Source organism: Lytechinus variegatus, chromosome 12 (assembly GCF_018143015.1).
Source record: "Lytechinus variegatus isolate NC3 chromosome 12, Lvar_3.0, whole genome shotgun sequence".
NCBI lineage: Eukaryota > Metazoa > Echinodermata > Echinoidea > Temnopleuroida > Toxopneustidae > Lytechinus > Lytechinus variegatus.
In genome coordinates, this window is record NC_054751.1 from 27538265 (window position 1) to 27552545 (window position 14281).

The following is a 14281-nucleotide window of genomic DNA, read 5'->3' on the forward strand; positions in this document are numbered from 1 at the left end:
CAATTATAGAAAGGATAATTGCATGTTAAAACAATGCTCAATTCTCTTTAAGTAAACACTGTTCAAAACAAAAAGTGTTTTACTGCAACAGGCTCAACCAACAAAAGTTCTAAGAAATGGGTAAATTTGGGAATGTTGTGAAACTTAATAAAAATAGACCTTTTGAGGCTCTCTGATCAATACGTAATTGTTGCAATTTGAAGGCATGATTTCTGGGGTGGGGGAGGGGTGGAAAGGGGGTATGTGCCCTGTAAATCCCCTCCCCCCCTGATTTTTCTGGTGAAGGATATTTTCTTTTTTTATATTTGTAGCATTTTTTATACAACCAACCACCACCACTGTAGTATCAAAATAATGCATTCACTCCTTGTTCCTGTTCACTGGGTATACCAAAATTCCCAAACTACCCTTCAATTCACTCGAGACAAAATGGCCCAAATTCTCAAAGGTGGTTTTGAAAAGTGAAAACCCATGGTTGAATCCATGGTTTACGCAGATTTCCTGTATAAATCATGCTCAATTTAGCACATATTGGGCATGTGTATAAAAAATTATCCAATGCTGATGCAAACTTTGTCACAGTGCGCCAAATTGACCCATGTTAACATGGTTAGATAATTCAAAACGGTGGATTCATGAATAAAATAGCGTAGATATCCATGGCAACAGGCATGAATATGGCGCACTGGGACAAAAGCGCGCATCATCATTGCACATTTTTTTTTACATAAGCGGTAAAATAAGCGTAATTTATACAGGAAATCTGCATAAACCATGGACTCAACCGTGGGTTTCCAAATCCACCTTTGTGAATTCGGGCCAATGAGTTTCAGAGAAAAATTTCATTTCATTGTAAATATCTGAAGACACATACATGTACATGGTGAGTGAATGATACCGCGATTCCCTGAAATTACTTGCATAGTGAGCAAAACAGTCTTATACAACGTATGTAGTGTGTGAAGAAATTTTTACATCTGGATAACACATCAAGGCTCTGGAAAAAAAAAATTAAACTTGCCAACAAAATATGCTTTTATTAATGACCGAATATCTACTGACCATATAAAAAAAATACACCATAACTTCTTTTCTAAATTTATAAAAAAATCTTACTTCTATATTTTTTATAATATACTAAAGTTGAACCTTGATCATCTATTTAGAAAAACAAACGTAGAATGCCTTGTCCGTCTTTAAACGTACATGTACAAGACACCAAAGCAATGGAAAAGGGTGTTGAAAGTCAATGGCCTCATGTTCATGTATCTCATTGTTTAATTCGTTTTCCAATTTATACTGCGTGTATCTATTGCAAATTGATCGAATACTATACGTTTACGATTACATTTCATCTCTCAAATAAAAGTACCCTGGTACCCAAAATATACATATCAGATTTGGCTCCAGGGCATGCAAACACATTCAATTCATTTTAGTTCTTCCATTAGTGAAATATGAGGATACATGACAAAGAAGAGCCATTATAGAAATTGAGGAAATACACTTGGCTGTATACAATCTAACATCCATTGTGTACATAAAACATTACACACAATGCATGCTGTGTATTAATATCACAGTGCATGCTATTAATAGTGCTATACATGTGCATGCCATATACAATTTCAAATTGAACTTTACTCAATTAATAAATTGAATAAATCTTAAATGTATGAATAAGGCAGAGGCTATAAATGTATGTACCGGTATATATTACTGTTACAATGTATTCTTGGCCATACATACGTATATGTATGTATGTGATTATTAGCCTGAATGGGGCATTTTTTATTCGTTCAAACTGATTATCTCTCAACGTAAAATGATTTTGAAATGAATTACTTTTTGCTGCCTCTGGTCCGCATATTATCAGGAGCAAACACATTGCTATTTCTTGTCCATGAAACTGGCAGCATAACAGGTCGCCACCAAAGGCTGCAGTGCACCTGTCTTATTTCTTGTCCTTCTTAAAAATCGAAAGCTACTTTAATTCATAAGCATTTCGTTTTCACTCCATCTCTTAAAACTCCTTGCTCAAAGCCAGTCAGTATCTACGACAATGTGGAATCTGAATAAATCAAATCTTAAGTATTGTGCTAAGTGTGGAGGTGTCATGGTGAAGTGGTTCAGTCACTCGACTCTTAAACCAATGGTCGAGGGTTCAAATCCTGCCCAGCGCAAATGTCCTTTGGCAAGGCACTTATCCATGTTTGTCACTCTCCACCCAGGTGTTAAATAGGTAGGTGGTAGGATGTGAAAATCAATATGATTACATGTAGATTGGAATGTGTGCACCAATAAAAGAGTTGCCTGGCTAGAATACTCCACCAGGGAGTGGAGAGGGTGCACTTTATGTGTGGAACAGTGATGGATCCTATGACTGGGGTAATTATAATTACAATGTAAAGTGCTTTATGGAAACTAACGTATGATGCGCTATATATATGTAACTATTATATCAAATAAAGATACATGTACAAACCTTTCAAGTTCTGCCTGTCTTGTGTCAAAGAATCCAAACAGAAGGTAGTTGCTAAGCTCTCTGCTTCCTTCATTGTACCTATTTTATACCAAAAATAAAAATAACAAATACAATTTTGGAATAACATACATGTACACGTTTTCACAAACATAACAGCGGTTAAGATGATGAGAACGACGGTGATGATGGCAATAATAATCAATGATGATGAATATTTCATCCTAATAATGATATTCAAAGATGATGAATATTCAATACCAATGATGATATTCAATGATGATGAACATCTAATACCAATCATCATATTCAATGATGATGAACATGGTGATAATGATAAAGATGATGGTGATGATAATGATGGCAAAGACGATGACAATGAGTGTATGTACCTGTACATGTATGTATAGAAAAATGATGGTGATCATAGAGATCATGATATCAATGATCATGAAAATGATAAAAGATGACAATGATAACAATCACATGGATGATGACGATGATGATGATGATGATAATGATGACAATGACTATGGTGATGATGCTGATGGAATAACATTCTGATAATGAAAATAAAGTTTTACATATTGGCAACTATACAAGTGGAACACCTCTGGGAATCTTGCCTGCATTACGTGATTCAATATACATGTAGAATCAGTGCTAACTTTGAAAATGACTATAATTATTCACAAAAAATACACCATTCATATCATAACAAAATACTCTGTTCATTGACCCTAAATTACATTTGACCTTGATCATGTGACCTAAGATTTGTGCAAGACAATCAGTGAGAGTTGATTACTTGTATGTATCCACATTTCATGAACTACATGTAGATCCATAAACTTTCAAAGTTATGATGACACTTCAAAAACTTAACCTCAAGTTAAGACTTTGATGTTGATTCCCCCCAACATGGCTGAAATTCATTGACCCTACATGTAAATGACCTTTGACCTTGGTCATGTGACCTGAAACTCTAGCAGGATGTTCAGTAATACTTGATTAGCCATGTGTTAAAGTTTCATAAACTAGGTATATATACATCTACTTTCTACGTTATAATGACATTTCAAAAACTTAACCTTATGTTTAGATTTCAATGTTGACGACGCCACCATTGGAAAAGCGGCGCCTATAGTCTCACTCTGCTATGCATGCGAGAAAAAAATGAAGTATTTGATAACCAAGAATAAGATGATGAGAAAATGATGGCTTTCATTCCAATAATGATGACAACGGTATTTGATAGTGTTGTATGCCTACCTGCTATCAATTCCTAAGATACAGAGGATAGCATCTGGTTTGCTCGAGTCTACCTCTCCTGGATTTCTCAACAAGGACTGGACATGACGGAGCCTGGCACAGCTGAAAAAGAGAGAAAAACAATCGTTATAGGAATATAGAAGGTACAACCCAGCAGCCATCCAAGAAAGAAAGAGGAAAAAGTACAAATATAATAGTAATAGATTCAGGAACAATTAAGAGTAGGAAGCACTGAATAGACAAGTCTTAAGGTAACGTTTAAAGGTGCCAATGCAAGTGAATTCACGGATTGCCAGGGGGAGATCATTCCAGAGAACAGGGCCAGCATGAGCAAAAGCCTGAACCTTCCATAATAATTATGTTACCAGGTACATGTACGTAAACAAGTACTTTCCCTCTGAAACTTTTCTCTATAAACTTGTAGGCTTATTCTATTCTCCTGGAGTTCAAAGCCTTTGGTTTCTTTGCTACTGGCTTCTTGGTCGCCTTCTTGGCATATTAATTATCGATAGTTGTCTCAAAAAGGTATATTTCAAGACTACTTACTAATAACACACAGTCCACTCCCCCTGTCACATGTACTATTGTGTAACTTTATCTTTCCTTTACAAACTGTAAGAGCCAAAAGGAGGGGGGGTGTTGCGATGTGTATTCCTGTTACTTCACCATCGAAAACAATCAGCAATCTTCCACCTTCAATTTTGAAAAAAAAAGCTCAATTCTTTTACCAAATCTTTGTATGACTTGAGACTTGAGAGTATCCAGAATTTTTCTTCTCAATATGAAAAAAAAAACTCTTCTCCTGAAATTGCTCCATTTTTAAGTAACAAAAACATGAATATGCACTTCCAGGAATGGCAGAGTAATGATGGGTGAACCAATCAGATGCATCCAATACATTTACTACATGTACACAACCATATTGCGCAAGCGCACATAGTGCGTTGATTGAACGTACACAAAAGTCATACTTGCCAACCATTCCGATTTTGGCGGAATCATCCCGATTTTTTATTGCCAATTCCGCATTACGAATATCAACTCCATAATTCCGATTTTCATTAATTTTTACATCTTGATAATATTGAAAAAAACGGCTGGGGCGAAGGTTAGACCAATCTGAAGCTTGCGGACACCTGGATATCGCGATATCCCAAATAGCATTATTTTTCCACTAACTGAACACACTCTTGTACGTAGTTTTCACTTTGCCTATCTCACATGGCGCGCACATTGCAGAAGCGCGTGCAAACACAGCTAGAGCGACAACACATGCAAATACAATGCATCCTGCGACGTCGCGAGCGCGAGTATACCTCGCTGCTAACCCAGGGAGCTTCGGTCTGTGCCGGGTTACCGATGGGCCAGAGCTCCGTGGGTTACCGCGCTGCAAGTGCATACGTGTGCAAACGTAAGATCCAGCTCAACGATCGTCGAATTAATGGCCAAAGGATATAGTTTTCCGTGAAATTTCGAAGCCAAAATTACAAATTTAGTGTGTGGAAACTGGATACCGTCGCCAATGCGTCGTTTGGATTGTGAATGTGAGTTGTGACTGTGATTCCGATCGTTATACAGACAGTGCATGAGTGCAGTGACTGAGTACCGGTACCGAGCCTAGTCGCGGCCCGCCCGCTTCCCGGGTCGGAGCTCCCTGGGTTAGTGAGTGCCGTACCGGTGCATTTGCAGTTGCATAATAAGTTCATGTGTAAGTTACATATGCATTTATTTAGACTGTTAGTCTGTTTTCGTGAAAAAAAGTCAAAATTATTTAGAAATACAAGGAGTATTCTGAGAAATATCCAGTTATTATTGTAATGGAAATACATGTTTTTGAAGTAAAAAAATATGGTACAATTTCATGAAATGAATCCTGTTGATTTTCCTGTTTCATATTTCATTACTTTGGGACAAAATTAAGATATTTTTCTTCTTTGTGGACATGTAAAAGGCACTTCAAAAGTGAAGGAAAGCCCCCCATTTCATGTTCTAAAATTCCAAAAATTTCTAACCGTGGCAGGGGGGTACCCCCACACCCTTCCAGCGCAAAATGTCACACGCTCGTTACTCTGCGTGAAAAATGGATTCCTCTTTTTTTTCTTCTAAGGTTGGCAAGTATGAAAAGTGCAACGACTCCGCTCCGTTCTCAAAGCCTCTCAATGCGTTGAGATATTACTTTTGATAACAATTAGCACCCCCAATTCAAAATGGAATGATCGTGAGCAATTCTTACTTAACTTCAGTTCATGAACTGCAAATGTAAACACAGACTTGATTGGCTGGCACCAGTGGCGGATCGTGACCTGGAGGAGACAAAGCATTGGAGGGACACAGCATTGTTCACAAACAATACAGTGCCCCTCCAATCATTGTCTCCTAAGGAATGCTCATATTGTCATTCTCTATACGTGTCTTGTAGTTAGGCTACGATAAGACGGCAAGATGGTGACAATAACAGACTGTGAATTAACGCTCCTCTACTTTTAATATTATAATATATTTAAGTGAAATTGTATTGAAAAAACCCACAATTTTTGGCCAATAGGGTCAAAACAATATTGTAGCCCATTTACATAAGTTTGGGCTCAAAACCCTAAATAAAATGTGGATTTCACTTACCCCTGCAGAGTGCAAATCCGGGGATTGATAGTGCTAAAAAAAGATACAGTGACCTCAATTCCCCCAGTTCATCGTCTATTTTTCATGACTTGCCGGATCTTGTTACGAAACCTGTTTACGTTGACTAGCGCGCGCACTCAATTGATGTCGGCACTACAAGTGAATGAACTTTCCTAAATTTCTTGTGTGGAAAAATCTTTGAAAACTGAGACAGTCCCTGTAAACTGGGACAATCCCAATTTTCTGACAAGTGCCTCTACTGCTGGGCAGTACAACAACAACTGGGCATGGGTTAGCGCGCGGGATATGGATCACACTTTTCGGAATTTCGCAGCTCAAACTCAAATCTTTTGATAGACCTAAAGCTTCGGTCTCTGTTTTGTTGGTTGTTCAGCTGAACACCTGAACTTTGTTGGCTTCAGCTCCCGGGGGGGCCACTTCCATTCACGAGTGGATACCATGCGCGACCATGGGGTCTCGAAAAGCACCCTAAACACGTAATTTCCATATTTTGAAAATGCACCCCTTAACAAGTATTGGCGTGTGAAACCCTACCCTTAACAAGTATTGGAAACAAAACGATACCCTTGGCAAATGTTCCCTGAAATGAACCCCTAAACAAGTAAAGGAATGTTTTATTGTTACGGGTCCTTCTGTTGTCGGCTTTACCTTCATTTGGTTTAGTACGACCCCACCTTCTACACCTCACGCAAATCGGACCCTAAACACGAAGTGTTGGGGCAAAAAAGACATCCTTTATAAAACATTTTAACTTTGTTTTATCATCCCCGCAAATTCGACCCTAATCACGTAATTTTCCCAGCGAAATAGATACCCTTTTTTCATTATTTTTGTGTTTTTGACACCCTTATCACGTTACGTACGTAACGTGCCCAATCGTGAAAAAGACATCCTTTTTACGTGTTTTTTTGGTCGCGCATGGTATCCACTCGTCAATGTAAGTGGTCCCCCCGGGCTTCAGCTCACCAAATACAGAGACCGAACAAGCGTGATCTGTACAGTACTACAGGGGACTCAGCTCAATGGCCATATGTTTATGTACTTAAGATTGGATAAAACGGGGAAGTGAATTTGCGCAACAGCCGAGGTAAGTCACTGTTTATGTTCTTTTTAACTTCATTTTTCTCCGTTTTGTTGGCAGTTAATGCCAAGTTTAGACAAGGGAATAGGCCCTATAAATTTGCATTTTGGTCATGTTAATTTTCAAAATTTTTATTAATTAAAGACAAAAATTGAAAAGCCCCGACGGGGGATTTTGCATTGCAAGTCCCCTAATGGTGGCTGCATGATAGCGAGCCGTCTGTGTATGAGGAGAAAATTTTCTTTAAATGTTTAAAAACTCCTTGAAACAGACGGCTGCCACTCTAGGCGACACCGCAATACTTACCCGTGTTAAGAAACTGGGACTCCACTCACGCGCATTTGGGCCGCCCTAACTTAGAACTAAGCTTTCTTTCCTAAAAAAAAAATTATTCTTATGATTCAACGAATGTTATTTAATATATGATTACTGTTAAATTGGTACTCACCGGTTCTTTTCTTGAATTTTCTGCCAATTTCCCACGCTTCTGGCTACAATTCCGCGTTAATTTTTGTCGCCATAGACACCTGTTCATGCAACTTTATTTATAAATGGAGCGCCCTTTACGAGAGTTGTTAATGCCGCGGAGAAATCGTTAGGCATTTTGGCCTGTGTTCAAGGCGTAGCTGTTCTATTTTTTTTATATGTGTGAGATCGAAATCACAGCAAGTAAACACTCTTCCATATGGAAGAGTGTAGGCCTATACTCGCTGTGATATGATCCCGATAGGGAGGCGCATCACCCCCACCCACATGGGCGCAAACCCCAGGGCCGGGGGACATGTCCCCTCACCCAAAATAGTAGGGGGCACATTATGAAATGTCCCCCTACTATTTTTGGTCATTTCGTTCAAAATCGAAATACTGGAAGAGACGATCTTACTTTTGGGATGCCCCCTTTTTTTTGCTTGTTTGCTTGTCAAATTTCTTTTGGTCAAGATGACCTTCTTTAGAGGGTGATAAACCTTCTTTTTTTGTTTGTTTTTTGCTTGTCAAATTTTCCAGCCCCTGGTCCCCCTACCTTTGGGGAGAGATTTCCGCCCTTGCAAGTAGACATACTCTTGATATTGTTTTTCGAATCTGCATGGGCGTCGAGGGCTGGGGATGAGGAAAAGCGGTGAGACGAGAAAAAAAAATAGAAGGGAAAAGGCGACAGAAAAAAGTGAACGAAAGAAAAATTAATGAAAAATAAAAGGGAAGAGAAAATGGGGAGAAATGTGATGGGTAAAAAAAATTATGGGAAAAGAAGACAGAAAAAAAGTGAACGAAAGAAAAATTAATAGAAAATAAAAGGGAGGAGAAAATAGGGAGAAATGTGATGGGTAAAAAAGATTATGGGAAAAGAGGACAGAAAAAAAGTGAACGAAAGAAAAATTAATGGAAAATAAAAGGGAGGAGAAAATAGGGAGAAATGTGATGGGTTACGTCGAGATTTCATGTGCCCGTGCAAAAAGAAATTAGCAGAGGTTGACATGTTGTCCGTTTGGGCAAATGCCTGTCTATTTCTCGGACTGGCGCTCGTGTTGCAAAAATTATTACCGTAAGCTGATGGAGGAATCACTGCTTCATGTATACCGACAGTGACAGGATTTAGCCAGGGGCGGATCCAGCCTTCGCCAATAGGGGGGGGTGGAATTTTTTTCAGCCATATTTTCCCCGATTGGCCGCTCGAATATGATTTTTGCCGGGACTTTTTTGTTTCTTTGAAGGGGTAGTCCTAAATGGTCACTTTTTAGATTTATTCTTATGAAACATAAATGTATAATACCATAACCCTTATTTGTATAATGCGAGCGGAAAGCGAGAGCTAAATTTTTTTGGGAATTTTATGTACTTTTTCCTAAAATTTTGAACATTCTGGGAAATGTTTGTTTTCCTGAAAAAAAAGATGTGTATGCAAGTTAATAATTACTACGAACGTAAAGAGTGAGCAGAAATGAAGTGATGGAAAAAGTATTGTTAGATACTTGCTTGCAGTTAGCCATGAAGACGTTACACATTTTAAAAAATCAAATAATACGAGCGCGAAGCGCGAGCCGCAATTTTTTGACATTTTTATCTAAGGAATGGAAATTCTTAGACGTTTTGTAACTTAACTGAATAGGTATATAATTAAACATACGAGCACAAAGCGTAAGCAAAAAAATTCGAGATTTAGACCTGCTGAACAAGACACTCTATTCAATTAGTATTGTAAATCATGAAAAGGATGAGTAAGTGGGGATCTTCCTTACATTAATAATGCGAGCGCTGAGCGCGAGCAGAAATTTTGTGTATACGTTTTGAACTGCTCAAAATTGTACCTGTTATGGACTGCTTGCATTTAGCCATGAAGACTTTACAAATTTCAACATTCAAATATTGCGAGCGCGAAGCGCGAGCTGAAAAATTTTGACCCTTTTTACCTGAATAATGAAATGCTAAGCACTTTTTGTAATCTTGGAATGACTCTAAGTATTTTATTGATGCGAGCGCGAAGCGCGAGCGGAAAAATTCTGGACACACTATTCATGTTTTATCATGAAAAGGATAAGTTATTTATCCGCGAGTAGACACTTTTTGATATTGTGATCTGAAACTGGATAATGATTTAAATAGAGAACAATCTGCGTATCTGAATTAACGTGTGTTTTAGATTTCGACCTAGAATTTGGGTATTCTAAGTAACTTTCTTATCATGAAAATCAATAAAGAGAGCGCAAAGCGCGAGCTAAAAATATATGATATAACAAAGGGTGAATTTAAGCTCTGTAATGCAAACACTTTGTGGGAAAATTGTGAATTGTGATGGATCACAGTTCAAAAAGAGCTGATGTATTTTATTATTATTACTTTGAGTTTTTACATAGGACCGGAACATTCTATGAGGGCATTATGTCATCATATGAAAATGATGACCATCTTCCTATTTCTCTTCCTAAGCATGAGAGCGCGAAATGTGTTAATATTATGGCCTGAAAACTGGACATTTAAAGCACTTTGTAATTATGCATAAGCATATCAATGCGAGCAGAAATCGCGAGTCGAATTTTTTGATAAACTGTCATCAAATTAGTTTGATTTAGAATTAATATTGGGATATACATAACCGACTAATCAAAATGCTAGCGTGCGGCGCTAGCTGATACGTTTTAACAATCTGACCTGAATAGGGAACTTTTTGAGAACTTTATGGAATACAGGAAAATAATAGGTACCTGAAAATTCAAATTTTGCGAGCGCGCAGCGCAAGCAGAAAATGATAATGTTCAGACCATAACACAGACATTTTTACAGAGCACTTTTTTAAAATCAATTTGTAAATGAAACAAAATAATGAAAGTTCAATTTCCCAGCTGAAATATGTTTTGTATATTGACTTCAAAGTTTGATATTTCAAGCTCCATATTGAGCAAGATGTATGCAAATACCCTAAAAGACAATAAGGCGCGAAGCGCGAGCGAAAATTTTGTATCCTAACAAATAGATTAAAAAAAAAATATTTTCAAAGTCTTCCCCTAATGTTATTTCATTTAATCATGTTTCTCCTCTTACGTTTGCCTTTCTTCTTTTCTCCTCTCTTTTCCCTTCCTTTTCTTTTTTCCTTTCTTTTTTTTTCTTTTTTTGCTCCGCCAATAGGGGGGCCCGGGCCCCTCAGCCCCCCTGGATCCGCCTATGTTAGCGGTTGAAGGTATAAATCACGCTCTAAAACTGTGTTCTTTATCAAAAAGCTGTCCTTCATATTCATTTTGTTCGCAAAAGAATATAAAGTTAATTTCAATCATTGTCTATAGTTATCCTGTTTATGATAAAAATACTTAGAAATTGGGTTAGGTTAGGGTTATCAAATTATCAGGGCAGAAAATATTTTTTTTTTCTGAGTTTGCGCGTCGAGCTGGCATTATTTGATCTGTGAGATTATGTTTTTGATGACATTCATTGTATTCACATCAATAATTATTAAACATTGCGCACGCGTCGTGCGCCGCATGAATTATGTAGATCAGGTGAATAACTTACCGCTACACACGAGCAGTTGCTCTATATATTCTATGTAATATAATATATAGAGCAACTGCCCATTTTTAATGGTCCATAATATACCCACTTTTTTCTTTTTTGGAACGAGTATGAATTTATCTACTGATATACTGAATGTACAATAAAAGTCATTATCATGTATTTCTTGGCATTTCATTTACTTTTTTTACCATAATTATATCACATACAGTAGCTGCTCGCATAGGCCTACGCCGTCACAAATAACAAAACAAAATCTCACTTTTTTTTCTTTTTTGGTGGGGGATGGATTTTCCATACGCATACGTACAATTTTTCAAATTATTTTTTTCTGCTTTTTTCATAATAAACTTTAAATGATTTCGCCTTTGCACTATTATTTTTTTAAAGACAAAATAACAAAATTACATCTAGTCATCATCATCATATCATCGTCACCAACTTCATTCTCATCTTTATCACCACTACCACCATCATTATCATCATCATCATCATCATCATAATTGCCATCATCGTCTTTTTTTTCTTATTTTTTCTCCTTCCTACTTTTTTTCCTTCCTATTTTCCTCTTTTTAGAGGGGCACACCACGCCCCCTCACTGGATATCCGCCTCTAAATACGTTTGTTGTTGTATATAAGTTGGCGGATGCCTCATGAAATGAAATAAGATAAAATAAGGAAAGGGAAACTAAGAAGAAAAAAAAGGACTGAGGAGAAGAAAAAAGAAAGCCAAACAAACAAGAAAAAACAATATCAAAATTTTGTTGTAAAGTCTTCTACGTCAGTTTAATAATTATGTTTTCAATGAAATGAGAACATAAAAAAATTGAAACAAGTAGGAAGGGCTATACATCGTAGCAAAGAAATAGAGGGAAGCTCCGAGACAATAAAAAGGGTGAGAAAAAGAAAAGACTTTGAAATACTCACAACACGAGCATAATAAAAAAATATGGAATAAGCAAGGACAAGTAGCTGAGGGACCCCCCCTTCTCTCTAGTTATTTATTATCAAACTCGCATACACAAGAATTTCTTACTAATCAAAATATTGCGAGCAAAAAGCACGAGCTAACATTTTTTTTAATATTCAAAACTGATAGAGAGACACATTTTAAACAATTCATGAATCATAATAATTATTCAATTAGCTTACCAATCGAATCATTGGATTGCGACAAATGATCTGAGAATTAATGTTTTTAGGAATTCATTAAATTAAAGCAAAGTATCTCAAGTTATAATAATTAAGGCGGGCGCAAGGTATCGGCTAATACACCGATAATTTTTTTTGGACATTTGAAGTATTTTCGGTAATCATGAAAAAGATTGATATTTCATGAAAGCTCAAATCCCGAGGAGGAATATTTTTATTAATTGACTTATTAAAAATATGTTCTAAGCCCCATTTAATATTTGATTATAAGTCGATGCAGTAAAAGCTGAAAAAATAAAGTATTTTGTGTTCCTCTATCATAATTATCTTTCTCTTTAACCCTGGTTCTTTTTTTTTCTGGGGGGGGAAGCATTTTGGTTAAAAAAAGAGAAAAAAGATAATTGCTGGCTTGTGGACGGTAGTGGTAGGGACACCCCCCCCCCCCCCCCCCCCCCGTAGTTACGCCAATATGGGACCAAATGATCCTATATGTCCGAGGCGAAACTTGTGCAATCAAACGTTATTTCTGAAATAAATTAAAGCTTGCGCTGTTCAACTTCAATCTCTTTCAGCTAAATTTGCGATGAACGCTGCGTTATGAAATATATAATTATCAACATCTGGCGAAAAGAATAACCGACCGATCACCTGACGAGAACGCGTATCACGTGATCTGCATATCAGGTCCGATCGCGAGTCAGAAGTGAAGGGCAACTGCCAAGAAAATCAGGAAAAAGTCGTCAAAATGTAAGTTCCCCTTCATTTCTTTCAATTTTTTGTTATTTGCATTAAAGTTTATATCTCAATAAATCAATATTAAATTAAAAGTCTCAAATTTAGCTAGTACTTTTGTGAAAATTACAATAAATTTAAGTCCACAAAAAATTAACCCCAAAATAGCGCTGTTGTCGCCTATGAGGTCCATACATGTAATGTTTGGAATTGGACCTCAGCTCATTGGTCTTTTGACAAAAAAAGACATACACGAGTCATCATGATTATGAAATATTGCCCAGTCTTAAGGATCATCCGATCGTTTCACTATTTGCATATTCATCAGATCTCGATCTACACAGAAAGACTCGTTTGAACTGGCTAGTTAAACATAGATCTAATTAATTTCATTCCATATTTCAATTGCACAGAAAACAAGTTCAATTTTACAAACATAAAAATACACAAGTGGGACTGAGCTCAGTGTGCGACTTGTTGAAAATAAATATTATATTATCGTCGTAAATAAAGGATTAACATACCTAACAAATGGTGAAAAGGTGACATGCTTGATGTTCCTTCGAGCTGAAGATGGTCTTTTCGGTGGCATTTTGTTCCTTAGATGGCAATTTTCAATTTTTCTTATTCTCGATCGTCCTAGAAACAGACAACAATTTCTTCCGCCATCTTTGAATTTAGGATCGTTTAACGGTATCGAATATTATCGCGATTAGCTAGCCAGCTGAGTGTGCCAAAATCTGAGTCCCGGGCAAAATCTGTGTCCCCCCCAAAATAAAAAGCCCTAATTATTGTTTATTTCATGATAAATTTTGTCCATTATGTCTTTTTCATTTATATTATGTCACTCGAAGATAATGGTACTGTAGTCTTGTATTGAATAAGTATGATAAAGACAACTCAAGAATCCTTCTTTCTTATTT

General features: G+C 36.9%; 1 protein-coding gene across 1 annotated transcript in view; it reads right to left on the reverse strand.

Moving 5' to 3' along the window:
* LOC121425069 (uncharacterized protein C20orf194-like) overlaps positions 1-14045 on the reverse strand; it is a 73741-nt gene extending 59696 nt beyond the window's left edge. The window contains exons 1-3 of the mRNA XM_041621029.1: positions 13883-14045; positions 3755-3856; positions 2486-2563 (exon numbers count right to left, since the gene is read on the reverse strand). Of these exons, the coding sequence (XP_041476963.1) occupies positions 2486-2563; positions 3755-3856; positions 13883-13950 (248 nt within the window). The 5' untranslated portion in view covers positions 13951-14045. The remainder of the gene's footprint in view (positions 1-2485; positions 2564-3754; positions 3857-13882) is intronic.
* Between the last annotated feature and the right edge of the window lie 236 nt (positions 14046-14281).